This window comes from Plutella xylostella, chromosome 24, assembly GCF_932276165.1.
Source record: "Plutella xylostella chromosome 24, ilPluXylo3.1, whole genome shotgun sequence".
NCBI lineage: Eukaryota > Metazoa > Arthropoda > Insecta > Lepidoptera > Plutellidae > Plutella > Plutella xylostella.
Genome location: NC_064004.1, coordinates 683,338 through 708,422, shown reverse-complemented (window position 1 = coordinate 708,422; position 25,085 = coordinate 683,338). Strand labels below are relative to the sequence as shown.

General features: G+C 38.8%; 3 protein-coding genes and 1 long non-coding RNA gene across 9 annotated transcripts in view; 1 reads left to right on the top strand and 3 right to left on the bottom strand.

The window, feature by feature from the left end:
* The window catches only part of LOC105398720 (gastrula zinc finger protein XlCGF57.1), a 95,618-nt gene extending 84,501 nt beyond the window's left edge, over positions 1-11,117 (top strand). The window contains exon 5 of one of the 6 annotated variants that reach the window (XM_011570924.3): positions 10,072-11,117. In XM_011570924.3, the coding sequence (XP_011569226.3) occupies positions 10,072-11,102 (1,031 nt within the window). In that variant the 3' untranslated portion in view covers positions 11,103-11,117. Of the gene's footprint in view, positions 1-1,482; positions 2,989-3,685; positions 5,247-5,524; positions 7,023-7,058; positions 8,355-8,415; positions 9,585-10,071 lie in introns of those variants that run through there. The other 5 variants (XM_011570904.3, XM_048629781.1, XM_011570895.3 and 2 more) reach the window with 5 other exon arrangements.
* LOC125490484 lies at positions 216-1,388 on the bottom strand. The gene is made up of 2 exons (XR_007267690.1): positions 746-1,388; positions 216-351 (listed from the first exon to the last, which is right to left on the bottom strand). It is a non-coding gene; the product is annotated as an uncharacterized LOC125490484 (long non-coding RNA).
* A 510-nt stretch (positions 11,118-11,627) lies between the features above and the next one.
* LOC105398719 (zinc finger protein draculin) lies at positions 11,628-22,282 on the bottom strand. Its single transcript, XM_048629788.1, has 6 exons — positions 21,996-22,282; positions 21,398-21,518; positions 20,798-20,905; positions 20,503-20,640; positions 17,397-17,471; positions 11,628-12,953 (listed from the first exon to the last, which is right to left on the bottom strand). Exons 1-6 carry the CDS (start codon positions 22,242-22,244, stop codon positions 11,869-11,871), a joined length of 1,776 nt encoding a protein of 591 aa, XP_048485745.1. The 5' UTR covers positions 22,245-22,282; the 3' UTR covers positions 11,628-11,868.
* A 1,403-nt stretch (positions 22,283-23,685) lies between these two features.
* Positions 23,686-24,908, bottom strand: LOC105398718. Its single transcript, XM_048629794.1, has 3 exons — positions 24,764-24,908; positions 24,484-24,667; positions 23,686-24,181 (listed from the first exon to the last, which is right to left on the bottom strand). Exons 1-3 carry the CDS (start codon positions 24,846-24,848, stop codon positions 23,887-23,889), a joined length of 564 nt encoding a protein of 187 aa, XP_048485751.1. The 5' UTR covers positions 24,849-24,908; the 3' UTR covers positions 23,686-23,886.
* Between the last annotated feature and the right edge of the window lie 177 nt (positions 24,909-25,085).

Genomic DNA, 25,085 nt, shown 5'->3' with positions numbered 1-25,085 from the left:
GGGGAAGACACAGAGTACATTAATTATTCTGAGAATAGAGCTATCAGTAACACGATGATATCAGCGCCAGCTGTAGATGTGCCCAGGAACTAAATTTCATATATGTATATATAGCACTAATGGTAATACATAGGTATTTTGATTTATTTCTAGCTATTTGTATCTATTAAATACCTACGTTAATAAAATAACGGGGATAAATTAATACATCAGGATAAGGTTTTCGACATTTATTTCTTTTTTTATAATACTCCACACATAACATTCCACCAATAGCATTGGTCCATTTTCTGAATCTTCCAGCATCCTTATCAGGATTGGGGAACCTATGTAAGGTACTGGTGGTTTCACCTGCAATAAAAACATTTATATTTAACCGGCATGACGGAGAGCCGTGGTGGCGTAATGGATAAGGCCTCGTCCTCTCAATCGAGAGGCTGTGGGTTCAAATCCTGGCCTGTACCAATGATATGGAGTTCATAGTTTAATGCCGCGCGGGATACTGGTTTATACTCTTGGTTTCGCTTGAGCGTCGATGAACTACGAACGCGATCCATTACGGTATCGCCGAGTTGCTATGAATACGGTATCAGGTCCATTCTTTTGGCAACCGAGTTGTACATAGCTTGATAAGCCGCCACTAAGCACCAATCTTTCAGCTAGATTACATCAAACTTAATTTTACGACGGTAGACACAACACTCGTCCAAAGTCGGAACATTAATTAGTGAATATAGGTACTTACGTTTTTCATTCTGGTCACAACCAGGAATAAAACACTTATGTTTCGACGCCATAGTACAAAATCCAAATCAAAAGGCAAATCAAGGTCAATTATAGTACTCGCAAAGGTCAGAAGGTGAGGAGGCAAATCAGAGTCCACGAAAAAGCTAGAGTTGTCGATAAAATCACAAAAATCCGAAAAAGTTATTTGTATTATGGCGGCCGTAATAACAAATAACGTTCCGTATTATGCACACATAGCGTGAATGACATATACACACTGAAATATTTTGTAGTATGCAAATTCTATATTTTTTAAACATATTGATGTCAGTATTAGTAATATAAATATATATGTAATGTTTTATTTTATTAAATTTTCGTGAATGACTAGATACTAAAATATTTAATAACTATTATAGCAGTTGAATTTGACGTAATATTTTGACTGTAAAGAAACGTACCATTGCCGGAGTTTTAATAATTACCAGTATTAAAAATAAATAATAGTAAAATAATGTTGCCAGATATTATTTGGACTCAATTATCATTATTATAATTCTCATTACAGCGCCATCTATAGATGTGCTCACAAACAAAAAATTAGAGCTTGAAAAATAAGAGTGACATTTTGTATTAGCTGAAAAGCCCATGGGGGAAGGTCAACTAAACCATTAACCACAAACTATAAACTATCCCAATAACCTGACAGCTTACATGAGGGCAAAAATGCTTACGATGGTCTGTTTTCATTTATAGGTGACCATCCTGATCTGTCGCGACAAGACGGGAACACGAAGGCAGAAGATGCTTTCCATGAAGCATATACCGAAGACAATCGCTTAGATGATAGGACGATTTATGAAAGTGAGCCTTCGATAACTGAAAGAAATCAAAACTTTGATTTAAATATGTATGTAGAAAAGGAAAATACCACTGATTATAATATGGAACTAGAAAACAGTTGTAATAAAACTGGGGAAAATTATTTACTTGATAGTGAAGATACGTTTCTACAAATGATGAATTTAAATAAAGATGACGATAATGTCAGCATACAAGCAAATAAAGAAGATGTAAATAAAGATCTAATAAAAAACCTCAGTAATAAACTTGATAGTACACAAAGCAAAGTCATGAGACTAAATGCAATTATTTTACTAGAATTCACTAGTATATGCCCATTTCGATGGAAAATGAATAAATATGTCTGCTTCTATTGCGGTGAAGAATTTTCCAAGCCCGATATTTTAGAACAGCATAAAATATCTCAACATGCCACACTGTCAAATAATGAGATCAAACGAGCGGTGGGATCCATAAAAAAATACGAATTAATTAAAGCCGACATTACAAATATCGTCTGTAACATATGCGATGATAGATTCAAAGACTTAGCTGATGTTAAGTTCCATTTAGTTGCAAGTCATTCACAAAATCTAAACCTGGAAATCCCTGACGGTATATTACCGTTCAAATTATTTTCTGGAGACTTCAAATGCGCTTTGTGCGATTCCGATTTCACAGATTACAAAACCTTAAACCAACACATGAACACTCACTTCCAGAATTACATTTGTGAGTTATGCGGCGCCGGTTTCGTCTCTCCATCGAGACTTCGGTCGCATTATTTCTCGCATGGAACTGAGAAAGTGCCATGCGAAGTCTGCAAGAAATATTTCAAATCTGAAAATGCTAGAAAGGAACATCACGCCAACGTCCATATGAAGGTGAAGCGGCACCGCTGCCCTCACTGCCCGGAGGCATTCAGAAACTACTTCCAGCGAAACAAACACATCACCAGCGTACACAACTTAAAGGTCAAAGAATACAAGTGCAAATACTGCGACAAAGTGTTTAAAAACAGCGGGAAACTGCCGACACACATAAACACGGTGCATTTGAAATTAAAACGACACTCCTGCGAATTCTGCGAGTGGAAATTCTATTCCAAATCGGAGTTGAAGGACCACATGGTCCGCCACGGCGGCGACAGGAAGTACAAATGCGACGTATGCAAGAAGTCATACGCAAGGAAGTATACGCTGCAAGAACATCTGAGGATACATGAGAATGACCGACGCTTCGTGTGCAATGTTTGCGGAAAGTCTTTCATTCAGAATTGTAGTCTGAAACATCACGCTAAGGTGCACATGCCTTACGTTACCGGACCGTAATATATTAAGGAATAAACGTTAGTTGTCTTATCAATGTGATATAAATACATAAAATATATGTTATTTATTAAAAGATCGGGTCCAAGGTTGGAACAGTGTTCGGATTTTCGTCTCATTTTGCCGCTCACAATTAATATATTTTAAAAGGCCCTGCAAGCTATACATTTGACCACCGCCTGTGGGGAGTGTGACAAAGACCCCAATGCAGTTCCATCATATATATTTTTTTAATTTAAGTACATGCCTATTTAAACCATTTATATAAATATTAGGAATCCATATGGATGATTTATACGAGCAATATGGAATTTAGGTAGGTAAAATAATAAGGCAGTTAGAGTTATAATACCTATTCGTATAATTAAATATTTATTACAGCGAAACTAAACAACTTAGGTTTTAAGATTAAAATTATTTGAAGTGTGATGGTTTCGCACTAGGCACACACAATGATTAGGACACTAAAAAATATATACTAGAACCATCGAAGCCGTTAATTAAGTATACTTAAACAACTTTACAATAATTACCCATTGCTACTCTATAGAGAAATCTCAACGAAATCACATAAGAGGCATGCATGATAGTAGCTGGAGAACCTATAAAAACAACTACTTAGGTACTTATGTTTACTTTTTTGCATTAGGTATATTTTGAGCGTGGTTATACGGGCGATGGCACACTATGTAAACAAGTATGCCTACCTTATACTATATACGTAAACGATTCTGAAATGCATTTCGGTGAACTGAAACATGTTACAATTTGTCATTTTTATTTTCTAGGAAGCGACGCGGCCGATTTCGTTAACCAAAAAGAAAAGAGGATCGTGCCACTATTCCAAGTCGAGTACGACCGGACCCTGTGCCAGCCACTCGGCACGTTAACAGAATTTAACAAAGTAAAGTTAAAGCTAAAGAAACGGCCTGTTAACCGACCGGCTGTGGCAAAAGATGTTGAGTCCGATTCGTCTCCTATCCCGTCTCCGATATCGTTCGTTGGCTCTCCAAACTATGAAGAAGAGGACGATATTATACAGCTTCATCCAAAAGTTAGCGAGCAACCGGCGGCAAAACCAAAACGTCATAAAAAGCCCGAGTCACGTGGAAACGCTTTAGTTATATTTGAATTCTCGACTGTCTACCCGTTTGTTTACGGAAATAATAAGTATAAGTGCTTCGTTTGCGCTCAGCCATTTCTAGATGCGACTTTAATGAGGCAACACATGAGTGACCATACTCTGCCTCCAATCAGAAGACTGATTAATAACCGTAACGAGAATGTTTTGAAAGTCGATGTAAGCGAAATCATGTGTAAGATCTGCTCGGCCCGCCCAGACTCGTTTCAAGATCTCAAAGTGCATTTGAAAGAAGCACACCAGAAATTGATATCGCCTGAACTCCAAGACAATTTAATACCCTTTAAATTGGCTAACCATGGCGATGACATGTTCAATTGTGTAATCTGTAGTGAAAGCTTTATAAAATTCCGGTTGCTGGTCATTCATATGAGCGTCCACTTCAGTAACTATAGCTGTGAAGTGTGCGGGTCTGGATTCATGACTTTGCGCCTGCTGAAAAAACATTTGGAGGTCCATGAGAACGGAAATTTCCCATGCGATAAATGCGATAAAGTCTTCAACACAACGCATAAAAGATCGCTTCACGTGAGGGGAGTTCATTTGAAACAGTACCCTAGAAGATGCCCGATCTGCCCAGAGAGATTCAACTCTAACTATCGCCGGACAATCCATCTCCAAGACGTCCACAATCATTCAACTAGAGTACACAAGTGTGAAACGTGCGGTAGGGGATTCAACTTGAAGTACCATCTGTTGTGTCACATACGTTCTGTGCACTTGCAAGAGCGCAACCAGCAGTGCGATGTTTGCCATCGAAGATTCTGCAATAAGGAATCACTGAAGAGGCACATGATAACACACACTGGGGAGAAGAATTATAAGTGCGAGTTCTGTGGGATGGCGTTTTTGAGGAGGAAGAACTTAAAAGATCATCTGAGACTTCACGAAGTGACGCTGCCGTGTGCCACCTGATAGAATATTCACTATTAACCTATGAAAATACCAATCAATGTAGACAGGCGTCTTAAAAGGCACAACATCAGACTGTTGGGTGCGGGCTGTGAAGCTTCATGTATAATGGAGGGTTGACTGCTCAGACTTGCTTACATCATGTAGAAAGAATATATTTATGTCGACTACTATTACTTACAGTAGCATAATAGGTTCAATGTATTTAAACCGATTTACATTGCACATGCCTAAATAGTTTTATTTATTAATAGATTTACTTAATAAATACCTATATTTGATAGAGACTTTTATCATTTGGGCTGTTTTACTAAAATCCTCCTTCATCTGCCTCGTGGTGTGCGTTAAAAACTATACTAAGTAGTGACATTATAACTGCAGCGCGATCTTTTTTATATTTTTCAGATAAATCATTTATTGTAATTTTTGTATTATAATTTAATAGTCTCAAATCGTTGACCAGACTAGGTAATAAATAGAAGGGGACCATGGGGTTCCACAAGGAACCGTGTTAAGACCATTTCTATTGATCATCATTACACAAAGCGTGAATTTCATTTTGTTTCTTTTCTAGGTATCATCGAAGAAACTAATTCTTCCATGGTTATCAAAGATGAAGACGGCAGTATAGTTACACTAACACTCTTAAAAACTCCAATATCGCTGAGTGATCTTGCATATGAGAACCAGAAATCCAACAAAAAGAAAGTAACTCGCGTCATTAAACAAGCCAAGACTAGAAAGCGAGTTCGAAAAGTAAAATTAAGAGCACCAACTGTAGAAGATTGTAAACAAGAAAACTTAACACTACTTAAAAATCCTATAGTTTTAGATACAGTCACTTGGGGGAACGAGACATTTAATGTGAAGACTATTCAAAGGCCTTGTGTTACTGGTAAACAGAGACAACATGCTCACGATGCAGTAGACACTCGGAAGAGAAATAACGCTTTGATTTTATTTGAATTTTCTTCTGTATATCCGTTCTTTTACATCAACAACACGTTCCAATGTTTTGTCTGTAACGAACGGTTTATAGAACCTGATGGTTTAAAGAACCATAGTTTTAACAATCATAACTTAGACGAACTTAAAAAACAATTGATAAATCGGGTACGTAACAAGACTTTGAAAGTCGATGTCGGTGCACTGCAGTGCAAGCTATGCTCGGTAATATCTCCTAACTTCCACACACTAAAGACGCATTTGAAAGAAAGCCATGATAAAGACATCGATTTATCAGTCCAAGATAACATTATACCATTTAAACTAGGTAATGAGTCACATGTATGCCAAGTGTGCAACGAAGAATTTATGAAACTGAGGCTTCTAATCATTCACATGAGTAGACATTTTAATAACTTTAGTTGTGATGTTTGTGGCACGACATTTATAACTAGTGATATGTTGAAAAAACACCTCCAAATACACGAAAAAGGTACTTTCCCTTGCGACAAGTGTGACAAAACGTTCAGTAGCAGAACTAAAAGAACTTTACACATACGTGGAGTGCATTTAAAAAGGATTCTTCGGCGATGTCCCATGTGTCCAGCCACTTTCACCTCGAACTATCAGAGGACGAAGCACTTACGAATAATCCACAACGACAACAGTCTATTGTACCGATGTGAAACCTGCGGCCGCGAGTTCGACCTCAAATACCATCTGACGCTGCACATAAGAAATGTACATCTGCAAGAGCGCAACCACGAATGTGGAATATGCCGATCTAGATTCTTCACGAAGGAGACCCTGAACCGGCACATGGTCACACATTCTGGGGAGAAGAACTTTAAGTGCGAATTGTGCGGAAAGTCGTACGCACGGAAGAAAAACCTGAAGGAACACTCCAAGACACACGACGCAGAGTTCACGGACGTGGCGTGCTCGGTGTGCGGACAACAATGCACTGATCACGCTTCCTTAGCAGCGCACATAGCAACTTTTCACCGAAACCTGTGAATTCACAGATAACATCTGACTCATTTGATTAAAATTGCACGCAAATATGGAGAGTTTGATATTAGCGTTAGAGGAGTTGTGAACGTACCTAAATAGGTGAAATATTTAAAAAGAGTGAAAGAGTAAGAGTATTGTTTGTTCCGCAGGACTGGTGGCGACAGAGCGGCCGGGACCGCGCACCAGTGTCTGGCAAATGACGATATCAGAACGACAAAACGCGGCGACTTTCCTCGAACACACCACCATCCGGCCGTTTTTCTATCTACAAGCCAACTTCAAATGTTTCTACTGCAACGAAGTCTTTCCTGAAGTGCACTCTGTGCTCCAACACACTGCTTTCCATCCGACACCGGAAAGAACGAGTCTTCTTAAACAACACCTCAGGAAAGGCAAAAGAGTCATCAAAGTTGACATTTCTAATCTTAAATGCAAGATTTGCGAGCAAAAATACTCGGACTTAGACGACATAAGAAAACATCTAGCTTCTAATCACAAAAAGGAATTTAATTCAGCTGGCAACGGTCTCATGGCTTACAACTTGAGTTCCAACAACGGCTTGTTGTCCTGTCACAAGTGTGGCAAGACTTTCAATTCTTTCTTCCTTCTGAACCGTCACATGAACGTGCACTTCAGCGTGGTGTGCGAGACCTGCGGGCTCGGCTTCATGTCTCACCAGCGGCTTGTCAACCACAGAATAGTCCACCAGAACGGGGTCCACAAATGTGAAAAATGCCACGACGTCTTCCAAACAAAACTGAAGTTACGGTATCACCTGCTGAAAAAGCATGAAGTCACTAACGCCAAGAAGATAAAGCCGTTAAAATGTCCTCACTGTTTAGAGCGTTTTGCGGAGCATTATCGTAAGATGACGCACCTGAAGGAGGTGCACGGTATCAGCTTCACGTTTGAGTGTCAGTCGTGCAAGGCGGTGCTGCCGACGCGGCGCGCGCTCACAGAACATACCACAAAACTCCATACGCAAAAAATCCAGTGCAAAATTTGCGGAAAATGTTTCGGGACTGCGTCGTTGCTGAAAATGCACTCGCGGGGTCACACCGGGGAGAGGAACTTCTTCTGCACGATCTGTCAGAAGGCGTACATGCACGAGCGGACGCTACGACAGCACATGAGGGTCCACGGGCCAGTCTGGAGGTTCAGCTGTACAGAATGCGCGGCCGGGTTCCACAATCGGAACGAATACAACAAACACGTCAAGCAGTGGCACCCGCAGTGGCAGTTCAAAACTATGGTCAAGAATTTTGATGACGCTGCTTTAAGTTGAATGAACAGGAAATAGTAGGCATTGTTTTATATAAAAGCATATAATACTGTTGATGCAAACAGCAAACACTCAAGCACAAAAGCATGAGTTAGTAATAGATGAAATTAAAAGAGATAATGAAGACCCGAATCCTATGAATTTGATTGACTGATTTCTATGAGTGCGTTATCTGAAACCTGATGAACGACAGCAAATCTATAATATGCCATTTTACTCCCCAGGAGCGCTGCGGCCGGCACGCCAGGGAGCCATCTCCAGTATATGGGAGTTGACGGTCTCGGAACGGCAAAACGCAGCCACATTCTTAGAACACACCACAGTCCAACCATTCGTGTACTGTCGGTACTACTTCAAGTGTTTCTTCTGCCAGCAACAATACCCAGACATCAGTGCCTTGCTCCAGCACACAGGGACCCACGAAATGCCTGAAAGGCAAAAGATATTCAAAGAACTCATACCGAAAGGAAAGAGAACAGTAAAAGTCGATATATCAAACCTTAAATGCAAGATTTGCGACACCAAATTACCAGATCTGGATGCCACGCGGGAGCATCTAGCCTCTGTCCACAAAACCGAATTCACAAAGTCAGGAAACGGTCTCGTAGCTTACAACTTAACGCAACGCAACGGCCAATACTCGTGCCATATCTGCCAGAAGATATTCCAGACGTTTATACTGCTGAACCGGCATATGAACGTCCACTTCAGCAACGCTATCTGCGAGACTTGCGGCGTCGGCTTCCTGTCGCATCAGAGGCTGATGCAGCACAAAGAGATCCACCTGCCAGGAGGATATCCCTGCGAGGTTTGCAAAAAGGTCTACACTACTAGCTCAAACCTCCGCTACCACAAAGAGAAGACGCACGAAGGCGCAACAAAAATGCGCATGCTGAGATGCCCGCACTGCCCGGAAAGATTCGTCGAGCACTTCCGCAAGCTAAAGCATTTGAAAGACGTACACGGAATCACATTTACCTTCAACTGTGATACGTGCAACGCAACGTTCCCAAGCCGCAGAGCGCTGACGAGCCACACGAATAAGTTTCACACGCAGAAGACTCAATGCGATGTTTGTAAGAAGAGTTTTAGCTGCAGAACTACGTTGAGAAAACACATGGCGTCTCATACTGGGGAGAAGAATTTCGTTTGCTCGCTGTGCGGTAAGGCGTATAGACACCAGAAGAGTTTGAAACAGCATATGAGGACGCACGCTATTGGTGTAAATCTCCAGTGCGTCTGTTCAGAGTGTGGTTCGGCGTTCGCGAACAAAAATGATTACAGTAAACATGTGAAGGCGTGGCACCCGCGGCTGTCTTTTAGTTTTGCTATTGATGAGTCACAAACTTAGATTAATGATGTACGAACAAGATGGAGTGTCAGTGCAAAAGAAACTACTGGACAAATATCACCCCACCTCTAACACTGAACTCTTATTTTAAATTAGTTCGGTTAGAAGATCTGTGTCATTATTTTGGATTTAAAACGGTTTGACAGTAAATGCGGACAGTAGTTAGGTACGACCGTACGACCCGACTATGATTATTTGGTACCTAAGTACTTAATTTCAAGAAACGCTTCCTAAGATGCCATAAAATATAATAATTTTGCGTGTCACTATACTTAAAAGCAATAAGAAAAAATATTCGTATAGGTAGCCATAAGTTTAAGTACTCGATCTCATGTAGTATTTTAGATATAAGTAAATACATTTATTTTTTAACTTGCTGTATGTTATTTTTTATTTTTGCCTACAAACTTTACAGTCTCCAATGATAACTATGGTAAGTGATCATAATCAATAGTTTGCAATACTATGTACAATAATGAGAAATAAGGTTAAAATACGAATAAAATAACCTACTTACCCTCTTCCCCAGGCGCCGAGCCGTCCAAGAGTTCAGGAAAATGGGAACTCACCGTTTTGGAGAGGAAAAACGCAGCCATCTTCATAGAGAACACCACCGTACGACCTTTCACCTTCATGGGGCACACGTTCAAATGTTTCTACTGCCAACAGTACTTCTCAAACGTAACCTCCTTGCTCCAACACACTGGCACTCACCAAACCATAGACAAAGAAGTGTTGCTAGAAAAATATATAACGAAAAACAAAAGATCGCTACAAGCCGACATTTCTGAACTTAATTGTAGGTTATGCGACGAAAAGTTGGCAGATTTAGATAAAAGTAGGCAGCATTTGATATCTAAACATAATGTGGAATTTTTTGAAGCTGGCAACGCTATGACCGAATACGTTTTGAAGGTCCAAGACGGTTTGTTCTCTTGCCATATTTGTGACGACAGATTTCACAATTTCACGTTGTTGAATAAGCACATGAACTGTCACGTAGGTAAGGTTGTGTGTGAAAACTGTGGCGATGGATTCCTCAACCAGCGCCTCCTATCCAGGCACAAAGAAACACATGACATCGCCAAATTCAACTGCAAACATTGCGATAAAACATTCAGCAAGAAAAGCCAAATACGATACCACACACAAATAGTACATCAAGGAAGAAAGAGAGTGAAAGAGAAGAAATGTCCGCATTGTAAGTTTGAATTTAGGGAGCACTCGACCAAAATGTTACATTTACGAGACGCACACGGGATAACACTCTCATTTGAGTGTCATGTTTGCAAAAATAACTTTCCAACGCGCCGGGCTCTGACTCAACACAAGACTAAACACCATTCGGACAGATTCAAGTGTGAATTCTGTGGGAAATGCTTTGAGACTCGCAGTAATCTGGAGCAGCATAAAAGGGGGCATACGGGGGAGAGAGGGTTCTTCTGTTCTGTGTGTAAAAACTCTTTTATGCACAAGAGTACTTTGGCTAAGCATGTCAGAAGAGTGCACGGTGGTCCTCAGAATACTAGAAGTGACATTGACGCCGACGCATCAAAATGAAAAATTAACTTATAGCAAAGCGGATTTGTTAAAATCATCTTCATTCAATAAATTTTATGCATATAGGTATACTGTTTTTTTGAAGAGATTTAACTATAGATAGATATTCAGTATTACACAACACAATACACAGTTACAGTATATTAGTTCCTCGTAGGGACAAAAGGCATATGGCTTAACTGCAGACAACCTGTGCATAGATAACCTGTGCGCTAATGCGGGTAGGACTAAGGTTCATACATACATGCTGAATAAATGCGGTCGTTCACACTGTTGACTTCTTACGGATAGTTTTGAAAAATGGAAAGAAAATTCTTCTCATCATACAACTGGGTAAGGTTTCTCCTTCTGACATGGCGTATTGACACTCACCAAAAAGGATAGCAGTAAGTATATCAATATGGAGTATGACATGGAGATCTGAAGGCCTTTATTCTGCTAATCGGAAATTAAGTAAGTACCTTTTACATTAATTACGAAATTAGTAAAATGGGGTTGGTTAATTTTTAAGAAAGAAACGTAGTGTATTTTTACAATTTATATTTTTTATTATTTGCAAGAATTAATTAACTGTATCAGATTTTACGGTTTCTTAGGCTATTTAGATTGAAATGAATTTTTATATCATCTGCTTTCGTTTTTATTTACATGAAGAACGAGATAATCACCTATTTGTAGATAATATCAAAATAACTAACCTTACGGCTTACAGTCGATGGCTGCGACTGGGTTTCTTATACATCAGTTAACACGAAGACCATTTTTCTCAACTCTTTTTCATCCCTTGACATCGCTTCCGATGCACATTTCTGCTATACTTCTGCGCAAATGTTTTCCCGCAGTTATTGCACTCGTGTCGATACTCCTCCACGTGAATAGCCAAATGATGGTTCAGACTCCGCTTCCTAAAGAAGCCTTTACCACAGAACGAACATACAAAATCCCTCGCACGAATATGAGACTTCATGTGATCGCTTAACTCCGATTTCCTCATATATTTATTACCGCACTTATCACACTCGTAGTTTCTCTCACACATGTGAATCTTGCGCACATGGGAGCGGACTAGTGCGTTCGTTATGTACACTTTGTCGCACTGCGGACATTTAAACTCCGGCATTTTACATCCGTGGTTCTCTGCCAAGTGTCTGAGCCTAGCATTATAGTGTGAAAACCGTTCTGGACAATAAGGACACATGTTAGTCAATTTATTCTTATGCTCCTTCACATTATGCATGTATTTCTGATACTTGCTGACAAAAGTAATTTGACACTTTTTACACACGTACTTTCTTTTCAAGTGGGTGTTTATGTGCGATTTTAGTGACGTCGCGTGCCTAAATCCTTTGCCGCATGTATCACATATGCATTTGCTGAAATGCGTGGTCATGTGTTGGTCTAACTTGACGAAACAATGGAAGTCTACATTACAAACCTGACACGCAGTCTCATCGATACGAAAAGGCATGAAAAGTGATTCTTCTGTTTCTAAACTAACATCGTGATTTTTTATCAAATGCGATGTTAGTTGTTGTAGATTCTCCATCGGCGCAGCGCATACGGAACATTGTAAATCTGATATTTCGGCTCTGTAGGAATTATTTGGTTTGGATTTTTGAACAATTTTCTTAACTTCATCTGTTTTATGCGCTTTAACGTGGCTCTTTAACAGCTGTTTGTCTAGAAAGTGCTCTTTGCAGAAGAAGCATCTATATTTATTCTTGTCCCAGTTAAATAAAGTTATGTTAGAATGCATTAGTAATGTCAAAGTTGTGTTTTTCATTTGTGATTCCTTCAGGATCTGTTGATTATCGTTGTCATTTTCCAGTGGTTCCTGTTTAACATTTTTACCTGGAAGTGAGAATAGTATAATTATGAAGTGATCAATCATCATCATCATCAGTCGACTCTCGTCCTATACGACTCTCCCAAGGAGCACCACAACACTTGGTCTTTTTATAAACGTAGAATCGAATACTACTTTATTGACTAAACAGAACACAAATATTGAAAATGTATACAGTGGTTATAACTCAATAGGCGGCTAAAAGCGTCATTAATCTCTTCTAGGCAACATTTGGGTGGAGAAATGACGTAAAGAGTTAATGAGGAAGGTGTACAAATATTGTAGTAAACATTCACAGTTTTAATAATAAATATTTACAATAAAGAAAGTTAGGTTAGGCTTCATTAGTTACATGATAAATACTTAAATACATACATACACAATACAAAAAGCTAGAGCAGTGTTTTTCAACCTGTGGGTCGCGACCCCCTGGGGGGTCGCGAAGCTTCTGTAGGGGGGTCGCCAAAGGGCGAAAAAAACTGGGAACTTTAGTAAAAGAACAATAAAGACCATTAGTATTAATTTATTAAGAAAGACTCTTACTTTAAAAATACTTTTACTTAAATTTTTCTTAAATGCGAAGGTTGAGCTTGTTTTTTATTAATTAAATTATCCCATTGTGGATCTGTTTTAGAACAATAGACCACATCCACACAGATGACCAAAGAGTATAATCAGCCTCTGTATCAAGCCTTTGTGGACTATAAAAACGCCTTCAACTCCATCGAGACAAGGGCAATTTTGGAAGCGTTGCAGAGATCTCAGCTATATCGAGGAGTTGAGAAGTCTGTGCGATGCCGCTGGACATGGCATATGTATAAATGGCGGGTAAATGTCACACCTCTCTGCTTCGCGGACGACATCTTTATTATGGCAGAATCTCTGCAGGAACTCAGCCGGATGATGGAAGTGGCCTAAATGCTGCTTCCCAACGTGTAGGCTTCGGGGTATAAACTTGGACAAGACGAAAGTCATGTACAATGCTCACATCGAACCGGAGCCGGTCGTCGTTGGTGAGGCAACAATCGAAGTTGTGCAAGAATATAGAATAGAATAGAATAGAATAATATTTATTTCAGACAAAAGTCCATAGTTGTGTTAGTAACAATTTGGCTTATTATCTAGGTTAGTTACATTATTAAATTAAAAAGAATAACATTATTACATTATTAAATTATTAAATTAAAAACAATAATATTATTATTACATTATTAAATTTTAAAAAATAATATTATTAAATACATATTTATTTAATACAAATGCTCCTTGCAAACAAGTATTATAAATACTTATTTACAAAAAACTTTTGGATTTTTAGGGCTATGGATTTTTACCCAGTGACATAAAACAGGGCCATCGACCCTCTCACTAATTACCTTCAGGGTTCGACAGGCGCTGCCCCGGATCCTACGCATCAGGGAAGCCGCTCTCTTTCGCATTATTGCGTGGAACCCGTCAGTGCGTGCATCTGCAAACATCCCTGACGCACTGCAGTATCGAGGCAGCCCCAGTAGAACCCTGAAGGCATTGTTATATTGGACGCGCAGAGCACTGTAGGCCTTCTGCGTATACTTGACCCACAGGCTGCATATGTAGAAGGTTTGGCAATAAGCCTTAAAAAGCGACACCCTTACTTCTTTGGAGCAGCGTGCAAACCTGCGAGCCAGCATGTTACATCGGGCCGCCAGCGCTCTGCGTTCCCTCTCAATGTCAAGGTCATCCGTGAGGTCCTCCGTGACCCAATGACCCAGGTATTTAAATTTATTAACTCTGTTAAGAGGAGCACCACAGAGAGTTACTGGTGGAATATTATTGCAGGAGTGTCGCCCTGCCTTGAATACCAGCAACTCACTCTTCTTAACGTTATACCTGAGCCCATGCGCCACGGCGTAGGACTCACAGATGCCGATGAGTTTTCTTAGAGCACTGATCGAGGGACTCAGCAGCACCATATCGTCAGCATAACTAATGTTGTTAACAAACTTTCCATCAATAGAGCAGCCAACACCGGCGCTGCTGAGCTCCCCGACCAGACGGTTGACATACAGGTTGAAAAGCTTAGGCGAGGTCAACCCCCCCTGCCTCACCCCGCAGTCCAACCCATACGTGTCCGAGAGAGAGCCTGCCCATCTAACATTATTCTGTTGATGCCTATACCAATACCCCAGGATTGCCACAAGCTCAGAGGGAAGATTGGTCTCACCAGACAGTTTGTCCCAGAGGAGGTCATAAGACACAAGGTCAAATGCTTTCGAGAGGTCCAGGAAACACGCATATACCGGAGTTCCCCGGAGAATATGTCTACCTCGGGCAGACTATTTGGCCAGGCAGAAGCAACTTCGACAAGGAGGCTGCAAGGCGCATCCAACTGGGTTGGGCTGCATTCGGGAAACTTCGCCAGCACATATTCTCCTTGGCCATCCCTCAGTAACCAGTGCGTCCTGCCAGTGATAACGTATGGTGCAGAGACGTGGGCACTGACGGTAGGACTAGTCCACCGATTTAAAGTCGCTCAGCGTGCTACGGAGAGATCTATGCTTGGGGTTTCTTTGATAAATCGTATCAGAAATGAGGTTTTCCGTCAGTCAGAGGATTAAGATTACTGACATAGCTGTCAAAATATGCAAGCTAAAGTGGTGGTGTGCTGGTCATATCTGCCGAAGAACCAATAACCGTAGGGGTAAACGAGTTCTCGAGTATAGACCACGAATAGGCAAACGTAGCTTGGGAGGCCTTCCTGTCTGGTTCAAAGACGACGACCACAAGTACCTATTTATTTTTTGTAAAGCCAAGTATTTTTTTCTTTTTAGTTTTTATTTCATTTCACCCTTGAAAACTTTTATTCAAGATATTTAAATGCTTAAAAAATCATAAAGAAAAAGCTAATTTCGAAAGATAAATTCTGGGTCATACACGTATCCGATGTGTGTAATTGTAAAATAATGTTTTTTTTATTAATCCGATAAGTTTGTACTAATCTAGTCCTAATCATGGAGACCATAAATACGTCGTATGGAATAAATATTGGGAATACTGTAAGATACACAACACATACATACATGATAAAAATCCGAAAGGGTCAAGGGGGTCGCGAAATATTTTTTAATACCAGGGGGGTCGCATCATGAAAAAGGTTGAAAAACACTGAGCTAGAGGATATAGTTATCTAGATTTACATTATACAGGGTGATTGGAAAGTCGATGTATTCCTTTAAATGGGTTGTAGTCGAATGCATTTCCAGTCGATTGAACCCCATAATGCATTATCCGAAAGTCAACCATTTCTGAGTTATTTAAGTTTTAAGTTTTTTTAAGAATTTTGTCAAAATTTATGTTTAAAAGCAAAATATTTCAAAAACCAACGATTTTTTTTATACTTTTTTGATTGTTTTGCATTGGTGACACCTTAGTCAACTAATCATAATCATTAATTGCGTAATATTTAACTTAATTTAGACACAGTGCTTAAAAAAAGATGAAACATTAAGAAATTTTTACGAAAGATGAAAATAAAAAAGCTAATTTAAAAAAGAATTTTATCTGACAATTTTTTAGGAACTACAGCTTAAAAACATAATCAATGTATAAGCTTTAAAATGACATATTCCAATCTAAAATCGATTAAGGTATGACCAAGATATAGCCAAAACAACCGCATAGGCGGGCAAATCTCAGTAGGCAAACAAACTACATTTTCGAGCTCTAAAAAGTCCAGATATACTCGTAAGACATTTTACCTTAAAATTGGAACAAAATCTTGTTTGTTTCCCTACTGAGATTTGCCCGCCTATGCGGTTGTTTTGGCTATATCTTGGTCATACCTTTATCAATTTTAGATTGAAATATGTCATTTTAAAGCTTATAAATTGATTATGTTTTTAAGCTGTAGTGCCTGAAAAATTGTCAGATAAAATTCTTTTTTAATTTAGCTTTATAATTTTCATCTTTCGTAAAATTTTCTTAATGTTTCATCTATTCTGAAGCATTGTGTCTAAATTAAGTTAAATATTACGCAATTAATGATTATGATTAGTTGACTAAGGTGTCACCAATGCAAAACAATCAAAAAAGTATTAAAAAAATCGTTGGTTGTTGAAATATTTTGATTTTAAACATAAATTTTGCCAAAATTCTTAAAAAAAAATTAAAACTTAAATAACTCAGAAATGGTTGACTTTCGGATAATGCATTATGGGGTTCAATCGACTGGAAATGCCTTCGACTACAACCCATTTAAAGGAATACATCGACTTACCAATCACCCTGTATAGGTACAGTAAGGGGCAGATAAACCTGACCCCCCTCAGAAGCATTGTTACTATGAGAGGGGGGTCAGGATTCTCTGCACCTGACCGTACTAATGCAAGATGGAGGAAAGGTATTGTTCGATGGGGTTCCTACCACACCAATGTTTATTTATGGGATAAATTATATAAGTATGAACTTACATTTATCAGGCTTCTTTGTTTTAGTCTTTCCTTTATTTTCGCATCTCTCACTTGACTTTTGAACTTTATTTCTTCCTGAAAAATAAAAGGTACTGCTTCATCGGATATGTACGAGTATACGCATTTATAGTATTTTCTATTCTATTCTATTCTATTCTCTGTGGTGGTAACAGTACCTGCACCTGGCTCTCTCAAATGGAACCTTTGTGCATATCCTCAAGGTCTAAACTGCCTTCCTAAGCTTGGACCATTTTCCCACCACGCTGGTCCACTGCGGGTTGGTGGGTTCACATATCTAGATGTGCTAAATCTAGATATGCAGGTTTCCTCACGATGTTTTCCTTCACCGTAAGAGCGATGGTATACATTGTACTTAAATTCAGAAAAGAACTCATTGGTACATGTCAGCGCCGGGATTCGAACCCGCATCTCTGGCGTGAGAAGCGGGCGCTTACCCGACTGAGCTACCACCGCTCCCATTTCGCATTTATAGTATCTACGCTTTCCCTTTCTAAATAATATCCCGTGCGTAACTCGTCGTGAGAGCTAGTGTGTTTGTAGTGGACAGTCGGGCTTTCAGATATAATTGATATTGCTTGATGGTATACCTACCTTAGTCAATGAAGTATACAGGTTAATGAAGATACCTACTTACCACTAAAACTCTTTGGGGACTTTAGGGTTATATGGATAACTAGCTGTTCCCGCGCGCTTCACTTCACCTTAAAAAGTTTTCCCGTGGGAATTCCGGGATAAAAAGTAGCCTATGTTCTTTCCCAGGGTCTAGACCGTATGTATACCAAATTTCATTCAAATCCGTTCAGTAGTTTTGGCGTGAAAGAGTAACAGACAGACAGACAGACAGATTAGTAATAAGTAATATAATATGGATAATAAATAAAGCAAAAAGAAAATTCATATGCGTTATTTTAATTTCCTCTCCTTCGAATCATGTTTGTCATGTACAGTTTTGATTTTTATTTCTTATCTTATCTTATAACAGTCTTGTTATCTAACCGCGGCGGCGTGTGACTTCAAGTGCCAGGTAAGAGTCCCCTTCCTCGAATAACTCTTCCCACAGAACGAACAGACAAAGTTCTTCACCCCAGTATGAGTCACCGCGTGGTTAACTAAGTCCGACTTGTTGAAGAACTTTATACTGCACACTTCACACTCGTGCTTCTTCTCTCGCATGTGGAATTTACGCACATGCGCGTTGAGCAAGTACTTTCTTAGGAAGACTCGTTCGCATGAACTGCATTTAAATTCTGGTCGTTTCTCCCCGTGTACTGTGACCATGTGGAGAAGTCTTCCATAGTGACCTGAAAATCTCTCACTGCAGTAAGGACATACTCTTGTGGAACACTTCTGGTGGACACTTGAATCGTGCTGCTTCTTTTGGTATGCATTCGCGAATTCTATCTTGCACATTTCACACACGTTTAGTTTCCCGTCGTGGATTAGAGAATGCTCACGTAGGTTCGACTGATTCGTGAATCCTGCGCCGCACGTTTCACATATGTAGTTCTGGTAATGTTTGTTCATGTGTATGTTTAGCTTGTGGAAGACCAAAAATGATTCGCTGCAAATAGCACACTCGTACCCACTTTCAAGTTTAAAAGGTATCAACAAATCACCTTCATCTTCATTAAACGACACGCTATGAAGTTTTATCAAATGTTCACGCAATATTTTAACATCCATCTGAGATTGTAAACATATTTTACAACTTAAAGATGACATATCCACTTTATGGAATAGAACAGAGTTATATCTGGTTATAACGCTTTTAATACCTTCCCAAGTGTGAATTCCCGTGTGTTGTCTCAAAAATTTTATGTCTGCAAATGTGTCCTTACAGCAGAAGCACTGGTATTTGTTTTTGTGCCATTTAAAAGGGCACAAGTTAGAGTTTTTCAGGAGCTCCACTGTGTTTGACTTTAGGGCGTTTTCGCGTTTCCATTTATCTCGTTTCTGTTTGGGTTTTTCCGTCCCCGTGTCGGCTTCGCCTAAAACAGATAATGCTGTGTTAATTTGATTGCGTCTTGGTATATTGTGGGCGACAGGGAGCCGGTTATAGCTGGATGAAGACACAGTTACTAGACTGCAATCCAGAGAATGGGTATATCCGACAATGCTCTCATTACCATTTTATATGGTTCAATCTAAGTGCAGACCTCCGAGCAGTTAATTTTATGGCGCCTTATTTTCTTAAAAGCCCTTTTGATCTGAAGTCTATCTTTTTAACAATATTTCTTTCCTTCACCACATGCTCACACTTATCCCTTTATTTAATGGATATTTGGAAACCAATATTATCAAGTGGTTCTTTTCATTCCTGTATCTTATCGGCAATCGCAATTCTATTTAAAGATAAGCGTCCAGCTATCGGTGTATCGTAGTTACGTATCACACCAAAGGGATCGTCATAAATTTATGGAGAAACGGCGTCGGCAATGCCGATGAAGTGGACGCACTTGTGTGAATTTAGACACAAAGAATACTGAATTATAAAGCTTAGAGTCACTAGAAGCGTGCGTGTTCACTACAAACACACACGAGAGCATGATATAGCTAACAAAAGATGCACTATTGCGTAGAGCTAGTGTTTCATCTGCGACATTTAGGATCATACTATTTGCGCTTAAGGTGGATACTTATCTCTTTAACGGAATTTACTTTAAACTGTATTTTATATACGCCCAGGCGTCAGAGACTGTTGCTTTTCTGACTAGCTAATTCTTCTGCCACAGTGACAAACCCTAGTCACCGCCTCCACAGGCGGGGATATAGCGACGATGCTATAGTCGTGCCACGCATCTATAAACTCTCATAGAAGGTGTCTCCCGGCGATATTATTTCTGAGTGGTTGAGTGTGGCCAAACATCATCATCACCAGCCAATAATCATCCACTGCTGGACATGCCTCTACCAAGGAGCGCCACAACACTCGGTCTTCTGCCTTCCCGATGCAGTCACTACCGGCTACCCGCCTATGGTTGTTGGTCCAGCGGGCAGGAGGGTGTCCCACGAATCATCTACTATTTACGATTTTCTTGCCTGTGAAGATGGCGCTAAGAAGAAAAAGAAGAAGATAATTACTTACTGGATCTAGTCACGCGCTTGCTGTCGGCTGGATAGCAGCGTTTCACATCATCAGTCTCTTCATCACTTATTCTGAGGTTCTCTGAAGTATCCGGTTCTTCCTTCACTTCGACACCAGGAGTCATCGGTTCACTTGTACCTGGGGGTTTAGGAGGAGAAAGAAAATAAATTGTCTCTTCCATGTCTGTATAGATTACTTAGAGCAATAAGGCCGCCTTTTTGTGCTGTTTACAAGTTGTTATTTTATAAAGACAAGCTTATGCTATAAAATAAAATAAAAATAAAATACATCTTACCTTCAAATGTATCATCAATGTTATGATCATCTCTATAAAAGGGATCCATACTTTTAGCTGAAGTTTCTTTAACATTCTCATCTTTAATCAAATTATCCAATGTGTCACCTGAAACAAATGGTTCTGATCTATATATTTTACACTATTTGTTAAAAAGCCAAGATTTTATGTTGGCACAGGTAGCTTTAGGTGTTGAACTGGTACCATCTCAAATTAACAAACAGCACAGGCTCAAAAAAATTGGTGTAAGTACAAAAAAGGAGTCCAACAGTGGGAAATAGAGGCCTGATGATGATGATAAGATAAGATAAGATAAGATATTCTTTATTTGCACACAAAAATATGGACAACAATACAAAACTTAATCTAACACATATGTACAAATGGCGGTCTTATCGCTTAAAGCGATTTCTTCCAGACAACCTTTGGGTGGAAGGATATTTAGATGTAAAGGGTAAAGTGTAGCAGGAATAAAGAATATACCATAAATATTTAATATACCAAAACATACTACCTACAATATATTTACATACATAATTTATATACCTATACTATGATAAGATACTATTAGTTTAGTATAAGATGTAAGTATCCACTTACCTACAACTCTACTGGCAAGTGTCTCCTGGCTTCTCAAGACCTGCTTCTTGAAGGTGGAAGCGTCTCTCAGCTTGTTGACACACAACTCACATATACGGGGATCTATCTCATTTGATGTCAACTGAAAAAGATATATGCAATATTACAATGTACTACAATCAACCAATGTTTACATTTCATTTCACCTAAAAATCTGGAAGAAATCACTTTTGAAACTAAGTTAGAACAATTTGTGTACCTAATTAACCTATTCTACTCTATTCTCTGTGGGGGTGTAAGTATCTGCACTTGGCTCTCTCAAGTGGAACCTTTGGGCATATCCCCAAGGGCTAAACTGCCTTCTTAAGCTTGGACCTTTTCCCATGATGCTGGTCCACTGCTTGTTGGTGGGTTAATATATCTAGACGTTCTAAATCTAGATATGCAGGTTTACTCACAATATTTTTCTTCACCGTACGAGCGATGGTACACATTGTACTTTGATTGCAAAGAACTCATTGGCACATGTCAGCGCCGGGATGCGAACCCGCATCTATGGCGTGAGAAGAGGGCGCTTACCCGACTGAGCTACCACGGCTCCAGGTCTAATTATACTTACAGAAATACTAAACACTTTCAGCAACATATCTTCATAAACTTCCTTCTCGCCCATCCAGAAGTATTCACTTGCCACCTCCTTGTAGAAGCGCTGAGTGGACGAAAGACAACACTGGCACACGGGGGACTGCCATTGCATCGAACCTTCGTCATTGCTGGTCATCTTTATTGGTAAAAACTTGATATTATTGAAATAAACAACAATATTGAAATGACATTCAACTCGATTAAAATTAATAAACACAAACATCAAAAAAGTTCTTGGAAAATAGTCTGTGTGTCGCTCGGCTATGTCGTTATTATTCTGAGCTCCCAAGAAAATAAACAAAACCAGGCCTTCATTATTCTGAGACCCAACATAAAGGCAATATTCTAGATCTAGTCTATGATTAAGGCTATGATAGACTAGAACCAGGATATCTCCGACTTGAGCGTTTTGTTTTTAATTTTTTATGGTCACATTATCATAGACTAATTAGCTGTCATAGTCTATGATAGCCAATGTCAGTATGTGGTCAGTATTTTGTAAACAAATAAAATCTTCAACAATAATAGTTTATTAACACCGTAAAATATGGATAGAAGAACAAGAAGTAACTTTAGAAAGCTGCTAGATATTATGATAAGCAAGTTTAAAGAAAAACAAGAAGAAAAAGAAGTTTAATACAAAGAAAAACAACAATGTTTACAGGCGATCTCAGATATTATAGGTATAGTTAGAGAGAAATACTGTGTAATCTTGATCTTTGAAGGATTATTATTCGATTCGACGTAGTTATTTATTATTTTTCTTATGTTAATAGAGAATCTTGGAAACATTAAAGGAATCAACGAAATTAAATTTTCATTATATGATTTGATAAAAATAAAGATTTGGATTTTCAAAATGATTAGTAAATAATTCCGTATTTACTCTCCAAACTAAGACCCATCTGTTCAACCCGTGCGTAACGAGCGCCCTCCTCTATGGTTGCAAAACGTGGAAGAAAACAGTTCAACCACTAACAAATTACAGGTTTCATAAATAGATGCTTACGCAAAATGGCTCGATCCGGATCTTTATCTCCATCGAAAAATGTTGGCGCTTTTGTTCCCCGTCAAATATTGGGAATAAGTAGGTTTTACGTTTATAAGGTTGAGTTTCGCTTGTATAGGTGCAGTTTTTGAGGAAAACACGTCTCTAAGCAACGATGATTTATTAGCAACTAACTAACCAACTTCATACACACTGAATTTTTATGATACAAAATAAGTAGATAAGTATTAGGTAAAACTCAAAACTATTAGGTAAGAGTAAATCATTGTGAAATGGACAGTCGTAGTGTAAAAAATACTCAAGTATCAAATCATTTTTATACTACACCTACCTTCAATAGACAGTGATACCATATATAATTTTTTTGAATTATCTGTGCTTTCTTCAGGACACGCATTGGGTAGCCAGACTCTAGTCGATAGTACGATCACTACTCGTACCTACATAAATCATACATAGGTAAATATGTATTAAATTTGATTAAATTACTTTTTATAGGTACTTACATACTATGCAGGGAAGCGGTGGCCTAGAGCGGCAAAGGAAGAAAACATTGCCGTACAAAAAAGGAGGCCTATATCCAACAGTCGGCGATAGAAGGCTGATGATGATGATTAAATATTAGTTAGCTACTTATGTAAATAACAGCAGCGCAATTTATTAATGTTATATTATAATTTTAAGTAAGAAGGATCAAACAATAAAAACATAAGTACCTACATCAATGAAATACTAGAAGATAAAACATGTATAAGAAACAGCTTCTGTGCGGATTATATTCCCGCACTCATCATATAAGTAGGTGGTAGTTAGGTAAGTATAATTTAACCTAACTCAGTAACAACACCTTAAAAAATCATTTGGTGCAAGTACAATGAAAGTAAAATTTAGGAGCTTCGTTATCACTTGTATGAGTATCCAAAGATTCACGTTTTTCCTCTTTATTTGCTTCATCACCATTACTTTTGTCTTTACTTGCATTAGCATTATTTGAAACGAATCCTCGTTTCATGGTGAGCTCATTGGGAATAGGTACTTGGCCTATATGGTCAACCCCTGGCCCAGTCCTCAGGGTGAAACGGTGGTCAGATTTGCGGTACTGAGACTCTTCAGGTTTGTATTGAGTGCGGCTGTTATGGAAATGGTAGTCTCTGGAAAATAGAAATCAGTAAGTTGTATTGACAGACCTTTGATAAGAGCTTTATATATTTTTTATCCGCGGTGGTTTTAACAAAGAAATTTACACACATACATACTTACACCTAGGTAGTTAGTAAGTACATTATTACTATGAAAACTACTGTTTGTGTTCCTAATAAATAAAAACTAAAATGAAAAAAACGCAGGTGGTAAAAAGCTGCGAACAGAACGGGCCAACGAACGGCCAACGAAGAAGAAGACAAAAAAGTTGTTGAGAAGGTATGTAAGTATTAAGTAGTTATACCACTTATACCTGACATCAACAAATTGAAATGGGGTGAATTTACGCTCCGAGAGGCCTTTCTTGTATTCGTTCCACCGACATTTTAAAAACTCATTTCTTTCTAGCGAATAATGCTTCTTCGTTGTATAATCAAACAGGCTCTTTTCAAAAGTGGGCAGAGTTCTAAAATCCTCCTCAATGGATTTTATTATCTCTGCGAATAAAGGTTATGCTTATAGGATATTATTATTTATAATCTTTGGTGTAAACCTTGTGTAAATTTGCAAGACAGTTTTTTCTCGTAATTTACCTTTAGTAACCGTTGCATCACGAACGGGCCTTTTAATGTGATCACAAGCGGGATATTTAGATTTTACTTGACTCGGATAACTCATTTTTATACAATAAACAATTTTATACAATACTTTCGTGTTATTTCTATCTTTTGCTTTTGGAATAATGCACAGAGTAGGCTATGAATAATGATGTTCCCCGCTTTAGTTTTTGTTTCGAGTGAAGCTCTGATACGTTATTATTTTAAGTTTTCAGCGTAATGCCAAATCATTATTATTCTGAGGGTTTGCTGGGCCACAGAATACAGGAAGTAAATGACAAGTATTTTTAGTGTGCAT

Coding starts and splice junctions, on each gene's coding strand:
- LOC105398718 (XM_048629794.1), bottom strand. CDS start 24,848: ATGAGTTATCCGAGTCAAGTAAAATCTAAATATCCCGCTTGTGATCAC. Junction 24,668..24,763: donor TGATGCAACGGTTACTAAAG/GTAAATTACGAG, acceptor CTTTATTCGCAG/AGATAATAAAATCCATTGAG. Junction 24,182..24,483: donor TTTCAATTTGTTGATGTCAG/GTATAAGTGGTA, acceptor TCTATTTTCCAG/AGACTACCATTTCCATAACA.
- LOC105398719 (XM_048629788.1), bottom strand. CDS start 22,244: ATGTTTGTGTTTATTAATTTTAATCGAGTTGAATGTCATTTCAATATT. Junction 21,519..21,995: donor TGAAAGTGTTTAGTATTTCT/GTAAGTATAATT, acceptor TATCTTTTTCAG/TTGACATCAAATGAGATAGA. Junction 12,954..17,396: donor AACAAAGAAGCCTGATAAAT/GTAAGTTCATAC, acceptor TCTCACTTCCAG/GTAAAAATGTTAAACAGGAA.